Source organism: Gastrolobium bilobum, unplaced genomic scaffold (genome assembly GCF_033153095.1).
Source record: "Gastrolobium bilobum isolate Gb01-03AN ecotype WA unplaced genomic scaffold, APGP_CSIRO_Gbil_v1 utg23076, whole genome shotgun sequence".
NCBI lineage: Eukaryota > Viridiplantae > Streptophyta > Magnoliopsida > Fabales > Fabaceae > Gastrolobium > Gastrolobium bilobum.
Window position 1 is genome coordinate 26,359 of NW_026899529.1, and position 23,303 is coordinate 49,661.

At 30.4% G+C, this 23,303-nt stretch overlaps 2 protein-coding genes across 2 annotated transcripts; one reads left to right on the top strand and one right to left on the bottom strand.

Moving 5' to 3' along the window:
- The first annotated feature begins 17,219 nt into the window (after positions 1-17,219).
- LOC133290947 (glycine cleavage system H protein, mitochondrial) lies at positions 17,220-18,858 on the top strand. Its single transcript, XM_061489109.1, has 4 exons — positions 17,220-17,451; positions 17,581-17,669; positions 18,133-18,303; positions 18,527-18,858. The coding sequence occupies exons 1-4, from the start codon at positions 17,343-17,345 to the stop codon at positions 18,653-18,655; spliced, it is 498 nt and encodes a 165-aa protein (XP_061345093.1). The 5' UTR covers positions 17,220-17,342; the 3' UTR covers positions 18,656-18,858.
- Positions 18,859-19,234: 376 nt separating this feature from the next.
- LOC133290954 (beta-amyrin 11-oxidase-like) lies at positions 19,235-23,022 on the bottom strand. The gene is made up of 8 exons (XM_061489117.1): positions 22,787-23,022; positions 22,224-22,707; positions 21,293-21,553; positions 21,108-21,197; positions 19,951-20,029; positions 19,731-19,837; positions 19,490-19,611; positions 19,235-19,365 (listed from the first exon to the last, which is right to left on the bottom strand). Exons 1-8 carry the CDS (start codon positions 23,020-23,022, stop codon positions 19,272-19,274), a joined length of 1,473 nt encoding a protein of 490 aa, XP_061345101.1. The 3' UTR covers positions 19,235-19,271.
- Between the last annotated feature and the right edge of the window lie 281 nt (positions 23,023-23,303).

Sequence of the window (23,303 nt, forward strand, 5' to 3'; positions counted from 1 at the left end):
TGTTGAGTATTTTAATATATTAGACTTATATTTTAATTCAATTGATATTATTTGATAATTATCATAAAAAAAAAATATATTAAAAGCGTATATTTTTTTAAAGAATATTAACTAAGAGACTATTCTATATCAATTATCTTTTCGGAAACTAAATGAACGCCACATATGACACCTGTAACGTCTGGCCACTTGCAGGATAAATGATTGTTCTGACAAATTAATACAAGACTTTTCAGTGTGCTTTTGTCCTCACTCACACACTTTCTAAAAAAAATTCAAAAAATTATCCATCCCATAATTGCTCTAAGTCAAGCACGCTTCACTATGAAGTTCTTAAGTTATAGACTAATAGATGCATCTTGTTAGTATATGTACCAACCCTTGAAAATTCAAGGGTGTAAGGGAAAAGATAAAATCCCATATTGATTAAGAATTGTCCTAAGTGAATATCACCTAATTGGAATGCTTTACATATAAACTATGGGAAAAATATTTGTCATTTTAAAGGATATAACTTTATGTCATTTTAGATCCTAACTGTTAATTTTCGTCAAATAACGGTTATAATTTATTAGGTCAAACTTATTAAATAATTAGTAATTCGCAAAAAATTATAATCGTTGATTGACGAAAATCAACGGTTATGATCTAAAATGACAGAAAATTATATCCTTTAAAATGATAAACTTTTATCTATATATATAACCTGAAATGATAAATTATATTCTGAAATGGTAATTCAAATTCTGAAAACAGTTGAAATTTAACCTCCAATTTAAGATTGTAACCGTTGACATGTATCCCATAATTTATAATTATTTAATACTAGTTTAATTACCTTTTATTGTTGTAACTTGTAACCCTATATATATGGGTATCATTATGCTAATGAGATTAGAGATTTTTCTGAACACAATCTCTCATCTTCCCTTGATTTACTCTATATCTTTCTCTATGATTTTTTTTGCTTTCTCTCCTACGAATTTCCTTTTCTTGAGACCCTTCTTAATAACAAGTTATTAGCATAATTAGCTCCCTGAAAAAAAAAATATGCAACAACCCCCAAGGGTAGCTTAGTTGGCAGCTGAGCTCCCAAGGGATTGCTTGGTGCAGGGATCAAACCCTGCCTCAAGCTTAGTGCACCCACTGTTACAATGAGGGGCTAGCCCAAACGGGCCGTACCCCGAGGGCATGGTGCCCGGAGAAGGTTGAATGGGGATACCTCCTGGCAATGTACCAAAAAAAAAAAATATGCAACAACATTTTCTTCAAAACCAAAGCCTTTTATAAAAAGAAAAAAATTTGTTCTTGCTCCTCAGAAGAGAAAAAGGAACAATTTTTTTGTCTACAAGGTAGTACATTCTTCCTTTTACTCTCCTTTTACCATTTTTCTTCTTCTTCTCTTTTTTCTTTTATCTAAAATTTAACATACCCTTTTGTCCCTGAAGTGACCGTAGATATTTTGCTCTTAAAGTAGAAGTATCATGACAAACATTGAAAAGTCTAAGTTTCACATCTTGGAGGTGAGTGGTGACAATTACCCGTCTTGGTGTCTGTTTAGGGGCAAGGTCTCGTTAATGCTATTAAGAAGTTAGAAGCTCTAATGAAAAGGGTGAGACAAATGCACTGATTTTTATCGCCGTCATTTGCATGAGAGACTGTTCGAGACCCTCAGATCCTTTGGAAAAGGTTGAAGGTTAGGTATGATCATACCAAGACTGTCATCCTTCCTCAAGCTCAATATGATTGGCAGCATATCAAGATGCAAAATTTTAAATCAGTGTCTGATTATAATTCTGTCATATTTGATATTGTCTCACCACTTGAGTTACGTGGTAAGTTTCACATCCTGGAGGTGAGTGGTAACAATTACCCGTCTTGGTGTCTGGACATGGAGATGCACCTTCAAGGGCAAGGTCTCGCTAATGCTATTACATAAGTTAGAAGCTCTAATGAAATGGGTAAGATAAATGCACTGATTTTTATCCGTCGTCACTTGCATGAGAGTCTATTCGAGACCCTCAGATCCTTTGGAAGAGGTTGAAGGATAGGTATAATCATACCAAGACTGTCATCCTTCCTCAAGCACAATATGATTGGCAACATATTAGGCTGTAAGATTTTATATCAGACATATTTTCTCACCACTTGAGTTATGTGGTAAGTTTTACATCCTGGAGGTGAGTGGTAACAATTACCCATCTTGGTGTCTGGACGTGGAGATGCACCTTCAAGGTCAAGGTCTTGCTAATGCTATTACAAAAGTTAGAAGCTCTAATGAAAAGGGTAAGACAAATGCACTGATTTTTATCCACCGTCATTTGCATGAGAGTCTATTCGAGACCCTTAGATCCTCTAGAAGAGGTTGAAGGATAGGTATGATCATACCAAGATTGTCATCCTTCCTCAAACACAATATGATTGGCAGCATATCAGGATGCAAGATTTTAAATCAGTGTCTGATTATAATTCTGCTTTATTTGATATTGTCTCACCATTTGAGTTATGTGGTAAGTTTCACATACTGGAGATGAGTGGTAACAATTACCCGTCTTGGTGTCTAAACATGGAAATGCACCTTTAGATCCTCCGGAAGATGTTGAAGGATAGGTATGATCATACCAAGACTGTCATCCTTCCTTAAACACAATATAATTGGCAAACTATAGGCTGCGAGATTTTAAATTAGTGTCTGATTATAATTCTGCTTTATTTGATATTGTCTCACGACTTGAGTTATGTGGTAAAACGTTAACTGATGTAGAATTGCTAGAGAAAACATTCTCCACCTTTCATGCTTCTAAATTAATATTGCAACAGCAATATAGACAATGCCAATTTGCCACATATTCTGAGTTAATCTTAGTGTTCTTGACTGCTAAGCAAACAAATGAATTACTGCTGAAAAATCATGATCTGAGGTCTGCGGGTTCAAAAGCATTGCCTGAAGCATATGCTAATTCAATGAAAAATTCTGGTTATTTTAAAGATTATGATCACAGGCAAGGAAATTATCATCGTAAAGGTAACATAAAATTTAATCGCCCTAGAAAAGCCAATTTTGGCTTGAATCATGATAAAGGAAAAAAAGGGCAAATGAAATTGGCAAATGAAAACAAAATGGTTAATGATAGTGTCTGCTATCGTTGCGGTATTACTGGACATTGGTTGCGTAACTATCGTACACCAAAATATTTAGTCGATTTATACCAGGCATCTATGGAAAAGAAAAGCGAGGGTGGTGAAATTCACGCCATTGAAATTAATCCCTCTGCTGAGACCAACAACATTTCTGTTGGTGCGAATCCTCTTGCTCTTGAAGTAGCAAATACATACATTGGTAGGATTCCTATGTCTCTTGAAATTAGAGTCATGAAAGACATTTCCCGACATTAGGGGGAGAAAGCCAGAAGCTTAATGAATCCCAGGAAATTATTTTGAACAAAAAAATCAAATGAATTATTTTGGTCCACGTATAAGTATATTTGAACTTGAAGTTCAAAAATATTATAACTTGCAAACTTTAGCACGATAAATGCCAAATATTTCTGATCACAAAGGAGTGACTAAGTCTCATATCTCTGCAGAATATGCACTATCTATACTGGAGATTCTATTTGAACTAAAGCCGGAAGCGTGAATGAGACTAAAGACATAAATCCGCGGAAAATGAAAATAAAGTCACTCATCATGCCTACTGAAGAGGTTATTCCTGAAGAAAGCGAACCCGGTGAAATAAATGCAGCTGCTAATTGCAACAATCCCGGGAATACAGAACGGCCAAATCTAAATGTCATGGAAAACAATGAAGATTTGGTTGGTATTGACATAAAAATTGCAATAAATTATATTGATAAGGGAGAAAATATGATAATATTATTTATCGCCGGCGACACCTTTGCCTTCTCAGTAACTCTTGTTGCCTTAAGAGAAAATCTGGATCCAGAATCAAAATTATTCAAGAATGCCAGAAGCATTCATATGTGAATGAATGAAAGGAGGCAATTAAGTAAGAATAAGGGTTTTCGCAAATACCCTACATCAATTATGATGTTTATTCTCCCGAAATGAGTTATATTATGTTTCGTTACTCGATCAATATAGCAACTAGTATGCATATTGAGATTCATCTAATGGACGTCGTGACTGCAGGGTCACTTGACAATAATATTTTCATGAAAATCCCTGAAGGATTCTCCATACTCAATATGGAAAGAATGAAATTCGCAGCATGATTAATATCGAGCTGCAAATATCATTATATGTCTCAACTTGCAGATTAAGCAACTTCCAAAATGGTTATTTCACCAATGTTATTATATAAGTGACTCAATGATGATTTATTCACTGGAAGTGAATACAGATCCATTTAGATTAAAAGAAATGAACGATAAAGTATTAGAACCTAATCTTAAGCGTCATAAGAAACACCATTATACTCTGCAAATTGCAATCAGGCCTGATATTGCATTTGCAACGAAAGTTTTAGCTAGAGATAGTGTTGCTCCTTATGAATTGGAATCACTTTAATCATATTTTGGTTATCTTCAAGGATCCATCCATGATATGAAGATTCTACATTGGTGAAATATTTTAGTGTTGACTATATAATCACATATAAGAGATGCATCCCTGTGTGGAAGTACCACAATGTTATGGAAGATTGTAAAATTAAGCCTAGTCGCTATTTTTTTGATAGATTATCAGAGGGAACGAATTAATTACGACTATCCCTGAAGAATGGAGCCCTGAAGGTTTATTACTGTACTCTTTTCATTTGCTAAGTTTTTTTCCAAAGAATTTTTCTTAGCCAAAGGTTTTTAATGATGCAGTTTGTGCAATGCTTTGGTAGTATATATCATGTACTCTTTTTCTTTTGCTGATTTTTCTCATTGGGTTCTCTAACAAGGTTTTAACGAGGAATGAATATTATTACAGTGATGTCCATGTGAAAGTGTCATAGATGGACATTATGGAAAATATTAGTTGTTACTCCATTTTCTTAGCTTCAATAGTAATTATATGACTTAAACTGAGGGGAAGTTATACGAGTGTACTTAAAAAAAAGTCTCCGTATATAGAAAATATTAAATATCTATGAAATTAAAGATTTCGAGTAAAAGCTGACGTTCATTAAGAAACAGCGATGTTATTGTTGAACATTTAATTCGACTTGGTTGCATAACTTGTCTTGATTGAGGAGTACTATTTACTACTTATTCATGATGGAATCGGTGTACCTCATCCTTATGTTATTTGACTACATATTTTTTTCCTAGGATGCTATTTGACTACTTTACCTCATGCTTTTATAAGGAAGATTCAAAGATTCAGTGGGGAAAAGTGGACATTAAGATTTAGTTTAGATGGAATCCCGCATCACATGTGATATGTCTTATATGTCACAAGTTCGTTAGGAAGATACTTTTCTTAATTAAACTGTATATGCATATAGAAAATGATTATATTTATAATTTTTTTTTATAAACTCAACTATGTATTTTTGAAAATAGACTCGGTTAAAAATATATTACCGAGAATACATAATGTAATTTGTAAAAAAATTTAAACAAAAAATTTATAAATATAACCTACCTCGCAGATATATATGAAACATTTCCTTTATAATGCAATTTATTTCTTCTTCTTTTTTGCACACACATATATATATATATAAGAGAGAGAGAGAAATATTTCTTCAGCAACTTGAGATAAGTTTATCTACAGTTACTCCAAAATTACGTCGTTTTGTTTATTTGTTTCCTTATATTAATTGATTCATCTTTGAATGGTTATGATCTCCTTTTTCTCTCTCTTTCTTTATCATCATTGATCTATCTTTATACAGTTATGATTTAGTAGCCAGAGATAAATTTATCTCAAACAACTTAAGAAACAATAAGGATATATATATATATATATATATATATATATATATATATATATAGGTAGGATCCTTTGACACCAGTGTCAAATTTAAAGTTTGACACCTCGTCTGAGAGCCTTTAGATCAAAAAATATCAACAACTCTGATTTGTAAGCAAGTGACACCATTGATCTTTTTTGATCTAACGACTCTCAGATAAGGTGTCAAACTTTAAATTTGACACCGGTGTCAAAGGATCCTACTCCATATATATATATATATATATATATATATATATATATATATGGGGAGGGATCTTTTGACTCTAGAGTAAGAGTTACAATTCTTACTCTTCATCTCAACCGTTGATTTCCGTACATCTAACGGTTATTATTTATTTGAAATAAATAAATAATTAATTGTTATAGATAATCATTAGATGGACGCAAATCAACGGTTGAGATGAGGAGTAATAGTTGTAAATCTTACTCTTGAGTCAAAAGATCCCTCCCATATATATATATATATATATGGAGAGAGATCATTTGACTCTAGAGTAAGATTTATAAGTCTTACTCCTCATCTCAGCCCTTGATTTTCGTCCATCAACGGCTAAGATGAGTAGTAAGACTTTTAAGTCTTACTCTAGAGTCAAAAGAACCTCCCTATATATATATATATATATATATATATATATATATATATATATATATAGGGTTAGGATCATTTTAGGTGTAAGTTACACTCTCAATCTTGATCGTTGATCCCACTTATATCTAAGGGCTCTAATTTTTTAGTAATTTGAACCATTAGATACAAGTGGATCAATGCTCAAGATTGAGTGTAAGACTTGCCCCATATATATATATATATATGGCAAAATGATTTGTAATGTGAGTGTATATAAGCATTAGTGCAGTCATCTAAAAACTACGTAGTTTTGGGTGGGATAAAGGAAGTTCGCATTTAAAATTAATTGTAGAAAATAAAGATAATATATAGTGCAGTCACCTATATAAATATATATAGAAAAAAACATTTCTACAGCCACCTTAAATAAAGTTATCTACATTTACTCCAAAAACTAGTTGTTTTTTATTAATGAAGGATATTTCAGTAAAATGTATACGATAAAAAAATAAACAAAATTACAGAAACACCCTTCATTAATCAAAACAACGTAATTTTTGGGGTAGCTGTCGATAACCTTATCTAAAGTGGCTGTGGAAATATTTATCTCATATATATATATATATTAAGTTTCTCAAGATATTTTCATGATCTTTATGTCAAAGTCTTGAACTTTGTTCTGCTTATTATCATGGTCTATGAAGCACCGACACTTCAAAAACCTTGACGTGTCATGTCCGACACTTTCCAACACTCTCGGACACTCCGACACGCGTTATTGAAATTCAAAAAACGGTTCAAAGGTTAAATTGCGTTGAGTTTTTAGTTCCAACTGTTAGATTCGTTAGATTACGATTACCATTTTATTGAGTTTAATATAAATATTTAGAATATCTTATGTTTCTTTGTAAAATTTATAAATATTATAAGTTTAGATACATTTTTTTGTTAAATTATTGAATATTAAAGATAATATATACTACATAAATTAAATATATTATTTAAAATCAAAACGTGTCCTAACGTGTCGAAATTTAAGATTTTTTAGAATTAACGTGTCGGAGTGTCATGTCGTATCGTGTCACGTGTCCCGTGTCAGTATCGGTGCTACATAGATCATGGTGTAGTTTAACTCGATCCCCATGAATAAAAAATTAACGAGTTTGTAATTCTTTTTAAGATTTAGGTATAACCGTGAGGTTTGTAATTATCTTAAATTATTTTCCAATTAGGTATTTGCACATTGAATGTAAAAAATAAACCCAAAAAAAGTATAACATAAAATAATTTATCAAGCAATTGAGTCATTGTTCTATAATTATGTTTTTTTCTTGGGTAATACAATGCGCCTGCGCCAACCTGGTAGTAGAAATCGAATTTGAATTTGAATTCGATATAGTTTTTCAAAAATTACATCAAAGTCATGACCATCAAAACTCTATCATTCGAATATTAATAATTATATATAATATATAAGTATTATAGTCTTAATGTCATGTCATGACTTATGTTGAGATATCCCACATTGGTTAGATGTGCAACTAATGTGGAGTTTATAAGGCCTTGGGCACTCCCACCCCTTGAGCTAGCTTTTGGGGTGGTGACCTTCTTTACATGGTATCAGAGCTTGAGCTCTCACCGCCTCCCACTTTCAAGTGGAATTAAAATAAAAAGCACAAAAAGGTAAACCAAAAATTGGGCCTGTGCAATTCCACGCTTCTCGCCCAAAGAGCTCTTGCGTGAGGGGGCGTGTTGAGATATATAGTCCCACATTGGTTAGATGTGCAACTAATATGGAGTTTATAAGGCCTTGGGCACTCTCACCCTTTGAGCTAGCTTTTGGGGTGGTGTATCCCAAGGTTCTTTACAACTTAAAAATTAAATAGTCTTTTATTTTTCTAATTTATTTCCTAAAAAACTTAATCCAAAAGATATATATATATATATATATATATATATATATGGGAAAACATTTTCTTATTTTAAAGGAAAAAAAATTTCTCCTACCAAAGACACATAGTATAAATGGGGCCTACAAAATAGTGGAGAAAAAAAAAATTCAAAGTGAGACCCACTTATGCTAGGAGTCTTTGGTAGGAAAAAATGTTTTCATATATATATATATATATATATATATATATATATATATATATATATATATATATATATATATATATATATATCATAAAATTGTGTTTTACTTTATAGTTTTTTTTAAAATGTGTTTATACTCATCGATAAATATTACCTATATTAAGTTTTAAAAATAAAGAAAATAGTTGTTCGTAGATTCATCCTTATATAAATTCGATAGATTATTTAAAATGAAAATTCTTTTAACGTCTCATGGATCAATTTTTCTAAAAATTGAAGTAATGAGTGAATGAACATTAATCGTTTTATTATATATCTGAAATATTGGGTGACAATTTCTTTGTTACATTCTTAATCTTGTATTTATTTTTCTGCGAATTTTGGCTAGCCATTATCGTGATTAAATTAGAGTTGCACCTTTCTTGATTAAGTTTGTCCTTTTGTGTCATTTATTATTGGCAAAAACTTTTCTTTTGTTGCATGATATTTTATATCTTATGTTATACAAACATTCTTATGTGGGTCTCTTTATTTAAGTTAATAAAAAACTTTAAAAAAAATTAAACATTGTGAGATAACTGGAAATGATTTCTCTCGCGCGGCCGGAGGAAATCATCTCCCATTATTGTTATGCTTTAATATTTTTATAGTGAATATAGATAAGTTATCTACATTCGCTCCTAAAACGATGTTGTTTTGGAATAAAAAATTATAATGAAAAAGACTATTACTACCCTAAAATAAATTATAATTATAAAAATACCTTGATTTTCGTCTCAAAATAACGTCGTTTTCGGCTCAATGTTGATAAGTTATCTACATTAACTGTAAAAAAAAATGAACCCTTATTATTGTTATTGTCTACGTTTATTATAACGATAGAGATTTATTATCTACCGGGGATAGGTTACTCTGCATTTATTTTGTATGAATATTAAAATTAATTCACGACTAAATTGGACGATCCATTTGGAGGGTATGAATATTCATACTAAATATTATTTTGTATGTTGTTCGTGATTGAATTCAATCATCCTCAACAATCTGATCCTTATTTCATACAAAATATTATTCATACAAAATTCAATCACCCTCCAACATTGGGTTGTGATTTTGGAAGAAATATTATTTTGTTACCAATCCAATGTTGAATATTCAAAATAAAGATCATACAAAATATTATTCATACAAAATTCAATCATCCTCCAACATTGGGTTGTGATTTTGAAAGAAATATTATTTTGTTACCAATCCAATGTTGAATATTCAAAATAAAAATCATACAAAAGAAAGAAAAGATCGTCCGAAAATCCAGATTTGAGACTCCAAACTGTTGTCAGTGATTCATATCCTCTTAATCTAATTCTGTCAATTAAACCTTTTCGTGTTTATATCACTCTACGTTAGCCACGGTAGCAAGCGGATTTCGGCGTAACTTCCCGGTAACTGCCTAAGTTCCCGGTCCTTTATTTGTTCTATAGGAGCCATCCTGATCTCATCTACCTAGAGAATCACCATAGTATTTGGTGATTATGAATCTCACCCCGTGCGGGATGACCAGATATAAACTTTCTTCAACCACTTACGAAATAACAACCGAAGGGATTCTAATTCTGATGCCGCAGCGAGGAAGAGAAAAGGGGGAGGAGAGATAAATGGTGAGGGGCAATGAGAGAGAAGAAAGGGTAGAATGATTGATTTTATCTCGTAAATCTCTATCGTTGGATGAGGGAGGTAGGCAAAAGTAGGCAAATTAGAAGTAGGCACAATAACCTATCCCAAGTTTACAGATATCACAATGAATATTAATTTTTTTTTATCATAACATTTTTCTCTCTAATTTATCGTCTAAATTTGTTCGTAAACGATTCACATAATATGATTTGACATGAGAGGATTCATTATTATTTTTAAATATTATTACAAAATATTTCTTATATACATAAATAAAATTATACATTTTAATATTAAATGAGATACGTAATTACCTATAAAATAATTATTATATCAATTTTGTGAATGTAAGTCAAACATATTAAATTAATAAAATATTAATACATCATTAATAAAAATTAAATCTGATAATTAATTTAAAACCAATTATTATCATTAACTATATATTAGTAATATATTAGTTTAGTTCACTAAAAGCTCTTAAGAGAACTAAACAAATATAATGAGAAAAAAATATTTTTTTTTTTCATTTTATTATTTGTTTTTGTTTGGTTGGTTGACTGGTTGAGATACCTTATTAACTATTCTGGACACTGGCAAACTTTCCCCTGGTCAAAGAATAATCCACTTCAATTAATTATTTATTGAACATTAAATTAAATAAATTACTGTCAGTTTAAATAAATACAAATTCTCTATAACTGGTTACTGTTATTTCTTTATTCGAGTGATTATTTTTGAACAAGACATTATAGAAAAATAAATTCAAAATCAAAATCTCTCTCTTTCCCGTGTCTGCAAGTCAAAGTGCATGTTTGTTGGTTGGACAAATACTTGAGCTAAGCGACGAAGTGGTTCTAAAGTCACGCGACTTGTGTGAGCTCTATCCTTTAATTAATCTTTGTAAGAAATAATAATAATAAAAAAAGGCAATCACTTAATCCGGTTCATATAATCTCCTCCATCTGTGATAATTATTTTATTGAATAAGATTTTATATTTCTGGCTAATTGATTGAGAGGCAAAAACATTAGGACAAAATTTTAAATCTAGACGGAGATTAAATTTCTAAATCTGAGTTTAATAGGAATACACCATACGTCAACGTGATAATGAGGTAAGTGATGATCCGTTGAATAATGCTACAGTATACACACTATACCTAACATATATTTATATCGTTTTATTATCTTATTATAGCTAGTTATATTTTAATTTTTATATACTTATATATTTTGAATTATCTATCCTGACTTCCGAAGAATATATTATGTCACTGATGCGCTAGAAAACTTCATATTCATCTTGAAAAATATTACTCTACTTTCATAGAAAACAATCATTTTATATTATGAAAAGATAATGAATGAATCCCAACATATAAAAAAAATGCAAAAATTGAAATAAGAAAACATAAAAGAAATTATCTCAAAATAATAAAGCTAATTCATCTTTGCTTACTTATCTTTATCTGATTTAATTTTTTAACAAAAAGTACAATGGATTGGACTTGCCTTGGTTTTTGTCTTATTTACAGACTCGTGGACAATGATGGCAAGTTGCCAACTACTCTACGGAACTTTAATTAAGTTAATGTAAAAATAACAAATATTAAAGTAAGATAAATAAATAAAATGCGAAAACAGAAATTGTATGAAATAGTTATATTTATTTGGCAAGTACGGGGTCCACGACATGCATCAGTTGGTCAACGATCTTTGACAGAGTTGCTGAAACTTAGGTCCACCGTTTTCGATTTCGACGTCATCCTTGTCGGGATCCTTTGTCATTTTATTTTTTTCTCCTTCAACCTCCCAGTCTCACATGATAACACAAGGACAGGTCCATGTTGTATTTCTTTGCAAACTTTAATATAATTAATAATAGTCTAAAAGATATAAGAAAGTTATTAATTTTATATCACATGATATAAGTATCTTATGTGAGTGAAATAAGTTGTAGAGCACACAACTTTAAAAAAAAATACAACTCTAAAAAAAATATAAAAGAAAAAAATAAATATTAAATTTTATGAGTGTACAACATAAGATAGTTGTCTTATGTGACATAAGACAACTATTTCTCAAGATATAAATATGAATTTTTATAAACAAATGTAATTATAAGTTATAACACTATTATAAAAAGTGATCTGAACCGTTAAAAATATATATTTCTATAACAAAACACTAATTAAGAGTATATAAATTATTAAATAATTATAATAAATAACAATACTTTTCTTTTTTAATATATCAAAACTTGAAACCTTTAATCTAAAATTAATTATTCTCTTTTCTTATTGCCTACCTTTTATGTAATTTTTTTATTCAAATCAACCTAAACATTAATTAAATTTGCACAATTATATATCTTGCTCCTATGAACAGTAAACAAAAGGTAATACCTTATTTTCAAACCCCGAATTGCATGTTTGTGTGAAATTAAAATTTTGAATCAATGAAAATGAAGAAAAAGTATCAAGCAATCAATTATCCTAAAAGTTTAAGTTGTTACATAAAAATTTATAAATAATTTTATATTTTTATATTATAACTTAAACATGTTTCCATTATTAAAAAAATGAGGTGACAAGGATCAAATTTTGAATCATGATCTGATTATTGAGACTCCCATATATCAAGTAATTAGCTAATTGTCCTAAAACCTTAAACTATCTGAATAATTTTATATTATATTTCTGAAAAATAAGTTGGATTATATACTATAACTCGAGGATATTTTAAGCGTATTTTTATCTATAAATTAGAATTTAAGGGAATCTGAATGAAAAAAATTACATGAAATATAATTGATGAAAAAATATTAAAGGGATAAGCAATTTTAAAATAAATCACATGAGGTGTATTTGAAATTTAATAAAAAAAATAATTATTTATTATTTGTGATAACCCCATTTATTTAAAGAGTATGTTAATCATTAGAAAGTTTAACTCTATCTTGATTAAAAGAAAGGGGATTTACTATGAGATTAAGAGGCACAGAGGTGAATTGCACAAACAGCAAAACCGATGATTGCTCCATTGTTGAATATACGTAGTATTGGATTGTGGGTAGACTTTCTATTTGTAATTTGATAGTCCATCGTCAAGGTAACATGGGATCAGTCTTCTAAGCACCTTTAACTAATCAATAAAAGCGAAAGGGAGAGCCAAATCCATTTAAATTTTGAAATTCAATGTAGTGGTTGCTGTTGGAACTTGAAGCAAAGTTATTTTGGGAATTGAGTAGGTCAACGTGCATGATGTTACCCCAGTCCACTGGTGCATTTCATGTATAGCAAAAAAAATGTTATAAAAAAGAAGCATTTTTTTAATCTCTTCAATTAGTTCATCTTTCGTACTAGTCTGATTCGAGTACTATTAGATCTCATCAGAAGACGATTCTCCCGTGATTATTTTTTCAATACCCAAAATTCGAATACAAAACTACTGGTTAAAGGACATAAAACACTTTATTACTTATGTCAATCGGTGTTTGGTGTAAAAAAAAAAAGCTTTTTCTTAAGTATTACTATCTGTTTTATCACATTCACATGGTTGACTTCGCTCCACCGGTCCCCCCAACCCCAATTTTAAGTAACGTGGCGTCTTGGACTTGGCTCCAACTATCATATCATTGGTCATTTTAATTTGCACCAAACCCCAAAGATATTTATTTGGTTAAAATGTATTTTGAGGCTTTGAACTTTATAGTATAGAAAATTCACCCTTAATGCAGTCCTAATTGTTGAGAGTAATATAATCTAGCATTGTATTTTTTTTTTTTTACTGTTAGACAGACCGTTGTTTAATACTTGCTCAATTTTTCTAAAACTCTTAAGTTATTAATGATTATTAAAATTTAATTTTTTTCATACTATTGCTTGCACTTTCAAAATAATAATTTTATTTTTTTCCATTATTTTTTTATTTTTGTCTGTTAGTCGATTATTTAATTAAATCAATTCAAGTATTAGGAGATGGACCGATATATGAAACAATTCCCCCAAATCATTTTTTTCATTCTCTAGATTCAAACTTAAGACTTTATATTAACTTTTCCAATTTTATGTTAAATTTTTTATTTTCTAAAAAATTCAAATACATGTATCTTTAAATTATTCTTGTTTAAATTTTCTCTTTTCGTTTATTCACTCCAAATTTCAATTGCTTCACCCTTTTCAACACACCTTTTATTATTGAATGTATTTTATATGAATCTTATTAAATAAAGAGTAAGTCCAAGTGATTTAGTGAAATCCCAGTTAATAAATGATGAGTTGAAAAGAGTGTGACGAATAATTTGTTGCTAGTATACATCATATTAAGAGTCTGTTGAATTTTTTTTTATGTTAAAAGTTGTTTTTAAATTAAAGTTAATAAAAAGTTTAAAAAATAAAATAAAAAATAATTTGGTGATTATATAAAATTATTTTCAGGATTTTGGAAGTGGGAGACAAAATAAATTTTTATTTGAATAAATTGGAAAATGTATAAATACAAGTTCAAAATAAGGATGAAATTTAAAAACAAATAAAAACTCCTAAAAGTTAACATACATCTTAAAAAAAATTCCTTTTGAAAGCTTTTAATTTTTTATATTTTTTCATTATAAAAAAGCTCTTTTTACAATAAAAGTTTTTGGAAAAATATATTTGGTCAAGCTTCTCCTCATAAAAAGAAGAGAAGTTAAAGAAAATTCATCCAAACAAATACTAAATTAGAGCACATTATTATTTTATTTTTTTGGTATGGCAGAGCACATTATTTTGAAAGTAAGCATAATTTTAATCCACTCTTACTCTCCTTTAAAGAATGATATATGCCATTTTTAATTTCTCAATTTCTAAATTTTAATTTTAAATTCTTTCAAATTAATTATGTTTAATTTTTTATTTGTAATTTTAAATTAAACCTAGATTAGTTATATATTTCTTATAATTTCAAATATATTTAATTATAATAGTTTAAAAGACTAGGAGCCTTCCGAGTAGAAAGAAGAAAATTTCAAAAGCAACAACATATAAAGAAAAATAAGGATTTACAATCCCGATATGCTATAACCTGACTTGGAATTCCGATTAACAGTAAAATCAGTATTGCGTTCAATCTTTTTTTTGTTTTTTCCTCTTCATTTCTACATGCCAGTCCATATTATCTTGTATGTACTTTAATTAATCTAGTTATTCATTCTAATAAAAGACAAGTTATTTACGTCAATCAATATAATTAAGATTTAAATCTGTAATTACAATCCTATACATTATATGCTCTCATTTGCCGCTAAACTAATCCCTTAGAATGAATGTTATTTGATACTTGTTGAAAAAAAAGCCCGTTTGCAAGTATGAAGTATGTGCACATTAGTTGTGACAAATAATAGACATAAATGAAATTTTATATATTTTAGATGTCTGATCAATCGGGCTGGCCTGAGATACATCAGAACAGCACATTTTTTGGGCTTGGTTGTGTTTGAATTTGAAACTGTAAAACATTCCATAAAATGGTCTTATAGAGCCCAAAAATGCAACAGGCCTACTTTTATTTTTATTTCGTTTTCCGTATTTTTTGTTTTGTCTAGTTCTTCTTCTTTTTTAAATGGTTGAAAGTGTACTACGATATACTTATAAAAAAATGTACTACGATATACTTAGATTTTTTGTGTGTGGGTACAATAGTTAGATATTTGTAATCTTATAACTTTATGCTTCAATAAAATAAAACATACTTTTTTAGTTTTGGAATGTACGTAAATTTTTTCTTATAGTTCATATGCTCCGAATTTTTTTCCTCCAAAAGTATATTTCTTTTTACAAAAAAGTTTTTGCAGCTATAGATGAATATTTAGATGTCATCTTTAAAAAAAAGTCAAAAAAAAATTAAGCTAAGATTTTTTTTTTTTTTTTTAAAGTCAAAATTTAAATATTTTTTTCAAAATTTAAATTTGCCTAAACTCCAATCTCAACCAACCATATCATATATGCTGCCAACACCAACGTTGTCATTGCCGCTACCACCATCATCTTCGCCACTATCAAATTATGCTTCTATGATTTGTTTTTACACATTTTACATAGTAATTATAATTTAAGAGGAATGTTATACTTACAATCTTCTTTTTTTACAACCTCTTACAATCATATCTTAACATCGTTGATTTTTGTCAATTAACGGTTATCATTTATTGTGAATTAATAATTAATTAATGAGTTTAATTTGTGAAAATGATAACCGTTGATTGGCGAAAATCAACGGTGTTAAGATATGGTTGTAAGAGGTTGTAAAAAAAAAAGTTGTAAGTATAACCTTCCTCATAATTTAATACATAAAAAGTACTTTTTAATTTTCATATTCCAATATATTTTTTTTGTTTTTAAGAGATTTTTCCACTTATTTAGATGAGACTAATCCCCTTTATAGCATAACACGTGTTAGTTAAAAGTATTTTTCACATGTTACTTCCAAATACAAATTTTTGGAAAACATCTTTATTAAAAAACAAGACGTAAAAAATTATTTTTTCAAAGCTCATTCAATTGGCTCTTAAGACCCATTTTAGAAGTTAAAAAAAAAAATTGTTAAGCTTATCCAATAGCATCGATTAAAGTGCATGCATTTCAATTGTTTCTTCGGGAACCTCGATTGAAATTGGAACTAACCCATGTGTTTCAAATTACCAACTAACATCTATAGTAGGTAAATTATTTTTGTGGTTGAGTGTAAGAATCTGAATTTAAATCTACAGTTATTCAACTTACTTCTATGACAGAAAAAATAAAAATAAAAAAATTATTGATTTCTTGCAAGTATAATACCAATAGGTTGTTTAGCTTTGATTTTTTTAAGGTTAGGCGGAGAATATTGTTTGGTTATTGGATAACATAAAATTTAAGGCATAACAAAAAGTGTGATGAAGAGGATGAGACCGTGGAAGGATGAGGAATTCGCTACCCACCACTCATCCAAGATAAAATTTCATATCAACAGCTTCATCTTTATGTTTCCGTGATATTGTTCCCACAACAGAGAAAAGAGATAGAGAAACACAACTCTCTAACATCTGAAACATTCAAATGGCACTCAGGTTGTGGGCTTCTTCAACTGCCAATGCACTCAAAATCTCTTCCACCTCCAGACCTCATCTCTCTCCTCCTTTTTCTCTCTTCAGATGCTTCTCTACCGGTATTTATATTTATTATCTCATCTTTCTTCACATTTCACCTTTCATTTGAATGAGGAAACAAAGGCCCAATTCACTTGAGTTGCTCACTTTTTTTTTTCTTATTATTATTATTATTATTTAATTCTCAGTGTTGGATGGACTCAAGTATGCATCTTCACATGAATGGGTCAAGCATGAAGGCTCAGTGGCCACAATTGGTATCACTGATCATGCCCAGGTTGGCTGCTAACCCATTACATGATTCTTATCTTTTTTTATTATCTGTATTGAAGTGACAAATCATAGTGTGTGACATTCCTTTTAATAACGCCAAGGTTAGTAGAAGTACAACCAATCAAATACTTGTTTAGTAGTGTTTGCTTATTGTTGAATATCAAGAACAAAGAAATTTACAAGTAATCTCGTGTGTTTCAACTACACAGCGGAGAGTCTATTATATAACTTAAAAGAAAGAACATACAAAGAGATATACATGATGTGGGACTTCTATACTACTATTCTAAACTATCATTTACAACACTTATGTTGGTGGCTATAATTTTATTCTTTAAAATTTTAATGGGAAACTAATGCATGTGTTTGTGTATGTGTCTACATGTATATATGTGTATTTTTAGTAAAACTAAATTAAAGTTAGCATATATGTGAAGGCTGAAGCTGTGTAATTGCACTTGTTGCAGGACCATCTTGGAGAGGTTGTGTTTGTGGATCTGCCAGAACCCGGTGGCTCAGCCACCAAGGAAAACAGCTTCGGAGCAGTTGAAAGTGTTAAGGCAACAAGTGATGTAAACTCTCCAATATCGGGGGAGATCATTGAGGTTAACAAAAAGCTCACTGAAACGCCTGGCCTGGTAATTAATTAAATAAATAAAATTCAACTTGTATGAGATTACTTTTGGAAATTCAACTCTGAGTGATGAGTAATGAAGTCCCCTAATGTCATAACAATTGCTTATACATAGCTGTTTATTTTGATATTGATTTGAATTATACTGTTAATGTCTTGTTTTCTAATTGGCAGTTTATACATACTCATAATTTTTTATTTTTTATTTTAACTTTTCTTACTTTAAGATCAACACAAGCCCATACGAAGATGGATGGATGATCAAAGTAAAGCCAAGTAGTCCATCCGAGTTAGATTCCTTGATGGGTTCAAAGGAGTACACAAAATTTTGTGAGGAAGAAGATGCTGCACATTAAAGTTTGAATTTGCTCCTGCAAGTTATGTGGGACTGACTGTTTTCCAGATGTTTATGATCTTATTATCTTTAGAACAGTTTTTTCAACTGCAATAGAACTGCTTCTTTCCATTTTTCTTTCCCTGTTATTGTCACTTATGTTATGACACTCTTGTGTGTCTACTCTTCATGTGATTAAAAAGCTGTTCTCTCTTTTCACTTCCATTCATTATTATTTTCACTTGGTTGTCCTTGTCCGCAGTCAGTAGCTCTAAACTGAGGTCCTTTAAATATTTCACTTTGAAGGCTTGTTTGAAAGCAGTAGTTGAAAACTAACAGTGTTTTCAATTGCATGGGACATTTTTTCTTTTGAAATTTAATAACTCGGTTTCTTGACAGGAATTTATTTGAATAATAAACCAGAATAGGCAAACTCTTATCTAATCAAAATTCAATATAAAAATGCACTACCAAGTACCAACAAACAGATTTCTTTTTTTCTTTTTTTTTTTCCTATGAATGACATGAAATTTATTCAAATATTATTTACTAGAATAGATAACAAGGTTTGAAAAATACAAGATTGCTAGGTGTATCTTGCCCTTGCTCAATTACAAGAGGCTAATTAATCTCATGATTTAGGTAGCTTTTATAATTCTTGCAAGACAGTTGTCAGAAGGCCTTGGAACTGGTAGGTAAGTCACTGGACACTCTGGATTAATTCTCTCCATCCTACACCGTTAAAATGTATAATAAAACCAATCAGCATATTGAAAACCAATCAGATTGAAACAGCATTCTACTCCTTCACTTCAATAAGTCTCAACGGTTGCAATATGAAAATAAGTTTATTAACCTGTAGTTAAGAAGAAAATGATGAAGGAAAATGGTGATCTCAAGCTTGGCCAGGTCGCTTCCGGGACAAAACCTGCTTCCTAATCCAAATGGAAGGAAAGACCCTGCTCTGGCTTTGTAATTCTGCACCACATTTTTAACACATAACATGTTACATCTTTTGTTCATTAAATTAAATTCATGCATACATTGTTAAAGGAATAGGTAAGAAAAAAAAAATCAATATTAATTATCGTACATACTTCCCATCTAGAAGGGTCGTATTCCTTTGGGTTGACGTAAGTTTCAGGATCCATGTGAACACCTCTGTTCCAAACCAAAACTTTCCATCCTTTTGGTATAGTATAACCTGCAATTTTTCAACTTTTTTGACTTTAAATGCCAAGGGGTTGTAAACTTGTAATGAACATAAAACATCAACTGCAAGGAAGCACTGAAAATATATGGGATTGAATAACTAACCATTGATGTTGACATCGACTTTTGCCTGTCTAAAGTTCGCAAACGAGATACTTGTTCTGCGCAGCGTCTCATCAATAACCTGAACCGTAGAAATTAGAATGCATCAATTTTTTTATTTTTTTTTGGGTACATTGAATACATCATTTTTCACACAACTTGGATTTTGTTAAGTTTATTTTTTTTCCTTAAAACTATTTTATAGAATAGATATAAAAATAGAAAATATTATATTTATAAATTTTTTGTTTACGAACTTTAACTATGTACTATGAATAGTATATTTTTGAGTTCATGTATTACCCATGATATATAGTTAAGTTTGTAAATATAACACTCCAAATAGAAATAAGCAATGTTATTAAAATCGACCCGGTCATTGACCCAGTCAAAATACTGGTCACTGGTTGAATCGCATAACCCGATAATTATATACAATTCTATAATTTATATTAAAAAATTATAAATATACTCAAATATCTAAAAAAAATGATAATTTTTTTAAATATTTTAATATAAAAATAATAAATCACTCAGTATTATCCAATAAAGGATCAAACAAAAATATAATGATTGTAATACGTGGCTTCAAGTTCAGAAATCAATATATCTAGCTATAAATCAAATCAAAATTTTATGCATAGTGCATAATTGAGATAATATTAATGTTGTAGGTACATAACTTATGTAAGTAAATACGCAAAAAATACTCAAATATGTCTATTATGATTTAATTTTTTGAAGAAAAAAAATCTGGATTTTTTTTTTGAGACAAAGCCGGGTCACCGATTTTCACGAAAACTGGTCAGGTCGCACCGGTTCTGATGCATGGTCAATCCGTTGCTTCATCCATACCGATTATATGACCTATTTATCGATTTCAGGGTCGACCCGGTCCGATTTCATTAGCATTAAATGTTTTTTTTTTGTTTTGAAAGTTAGAAAGTGAAAACACAGAACAAAAACAATTGAGATATGTTTTCTAATTTTGATTCTAAAAATTAAAAAAAAAATTATAATTTTTAGAACTATTTTTACAAAACAAGCCTTATCAATTAAAGTTTTTTATATTTTAATGTTTTTTCTGAAAATCAATATATAGTAAAACTTAACACAATACCATTAACTGAAAATAAAGAATTCATAAATAACATATATACCTTTGAAAGATATTCCATTTGCTTAATTTCCTTGAGGTTCAGCCCTTTCTGCGTGGAAGGTCTCCTTTCCATGATTTGTTCTTGTTCTTTCTGAAACGTGCATAATTTTGTTTTGTGTAAATAATATTGAAAATGCAAACACATATGGATCTATTCCCATAAACAATGGGTAGATAATATTAAACCTTGGCCTTATGGAGGACATATGGGTGTTCCATGAGGTAGATGATGGTCCACAATATTCCATGAGCAGAGCTTTCATGACCAGCTAACAAGAATACCAGAAGCAGGTCTATGATGTCTTCATCCTGCAGCTTCCAACCCACTTCATCTTTGACTTCCATCAATAAATCCATCATATCTTTCCTCATCTTTGTCTCTCTATTATTGTTCCTCCTCTTTCGGTCCACCAGGGCTTGAAGCAGCTTCATCAACTTCTTTCGTGCCTGAATACACAAGCTTAAATATATTAAATAATTAAATTTATATCATCAATGACACACAAGCATCTAGTACCGGATATATTTAACATAAAAAGAATTGCGTTTTCTTCTTCATATTTGATAGCTTCAATATAATAAAGTTGTTTAATATTTTGTGGTCTTTATGAAAGGTGGCATGGTGTGACATTGACAATTACCCATCTCTACCCTCACGGAAGGTGCTGTGTGTGCACAAGAAATTAACCTTGTTCCGTTTTCTAATTAAGGTTCTAGTTTATTTACAAATTTTTATGATGAACCTTAGTTAATAATACGCATTATATCACCACAATCCAAGTATATAATTCAAAGATTATATATATATATATGATTAAACATTTCTACCGTCACTTTAGATAAGGTTGTCTACGGCTACTTTTTTAACTAAGTCTGGCCACATAGTTAATTATAACAATAAAGCTGTTGTTTTTCTCTCTCTATATATATGAAAATGATCTGTTTATAATTTTTTTTTTTACAAACTTACAAAATACATTATGTTTACCGGTATCGGTAATACTCTACTCGAGAGTGTATTATCAGCCAGACATATCGTAGTTTCTAAGAGTTTATAAACAAAAAATTTGTAAATATAACCTTCCCCGTGTATATATATATATATATATTAATTCACCTTGAGTGCTTTGTGGAATGCAAAGCCAGGGAGATTGATGGCAAGAGACTTCATTCCTCGATTCAAGTGGGTGTACAAGTTCTCGACCAAGCCAAGGTCAACGTGATCATAGTCAGAGCCGACAAAAATGGTGGTGATGACAGCAAAAGCGAACTTCCTCATTTCTGTGAGGAATTCACATGGCATGTTCATGCTAGACAACTCATCCAAAAGTTTCACAGCAATCCCTTCAATAAGACCAATATACATAGACAATGCCTCGTGGCCAGTTATGGGAGAGGTTGTGAGGCGGCGCAGACGCTTGTGCTCCTCATTTGAGATTCCATGGAATGATCTTTTTCCTGTGAGGGCCATGGTGGAAGCAGGGTATCCAAGCTTGAATTGTTCCTCATCTGTGAGAACCTTCCTACACGTTTCTGGGCTGCAAACTATGATGCTTGGGCTCCCAAACAAGTAGGTCCTATACATGCCTGTCCTGCCATATCTATATAAATAAAAAACATAATGTCACACCAAAGTCCTAACCCAAAATTAATCATTTTAAAAGTTATTAGTGTATGTACCTGGAAACAAGGTCATAGATGAAGGAATCAGGGTCAGACTTGAAAGCTTTGAGGAAGGTGTGCATGTTGCCGAGGAAAGGCCAACCTAGATCACCAGGTGGGAGAGGGTATTGTGTCTTTCCTACCCTGCCAACATAGTACCACTCATTCACCCTCCTAAGGATCCCAAACACAAATGCATATCCTCCCAACAAAGATGCTACTACGATGAACCACAAGGAATCTAGTAACACCATTTTTTAGTTTATGCTGTTTATTTACAATCTCTCTCTCTCAATCTCATAAACCCCTTTGGTTAGATCTCTTTATTGGACTCTAACTGATTACCCTCCTGCCCAAGATTTAGGGGGTATTTAATAGCGCCAAGCGGTCACCGTCCGTACTTCCTTTTTGCATGTTGAAAATTATGTATATATATATATATATATATATATATATATATATATATACATCGCTTATCGTTTCTCAAGCTACTTGAGATAATTTTATTTTCGGCTACTAAATCATAACTGTACAA

Excerpts from the sequence above, each read along its gene's own strand:
- LOC133290947 (XM_061489109.1), top strand. The coding sequence starts at position 17,343 with ATGGCACTCAGGTTGTGGGCTTCTTCAACTGCCAATGCACTCAAAATC. Across the intron at positions 17,670-18,132 it reads GTATCACTGATCATGCCCAG|GACCATCTTGGAGAGGTTGT; the intron begins GTTGGCTGCTAA and ends CACTTGTTGCAG. Across the intron at positions 18,304-18,526 it reads TCACTGAAACGCCTGGCCTG|ATCAACACAAGCCCATACGA; the intron begins GTAATTAATTAA and ends TCTTACTTTAAG.
- LOC133290954 (XM_061489117.1), bottom strand. The coding sequence starts at position 23,022 with ATGGTGTTACTAGATTCCTTGTGGTTCATCGTAGTAGCATCTTTGTTG. Across the intron at positions 22,708-22,786 it reads ATCTATGACCTTGTTTCCAG|ATATGGCAGGACAGGCATGT; the intron begins GTACATACACTA and ends TTATTTATATAG. Across the intron at positions 19,366-19,489 it reads CATTTTCTTCTTAACTACAG|GATGGAGAGAATTAATCCAG; the intron begins GTTAATAAACTT and ends TTAACGGTGTAG.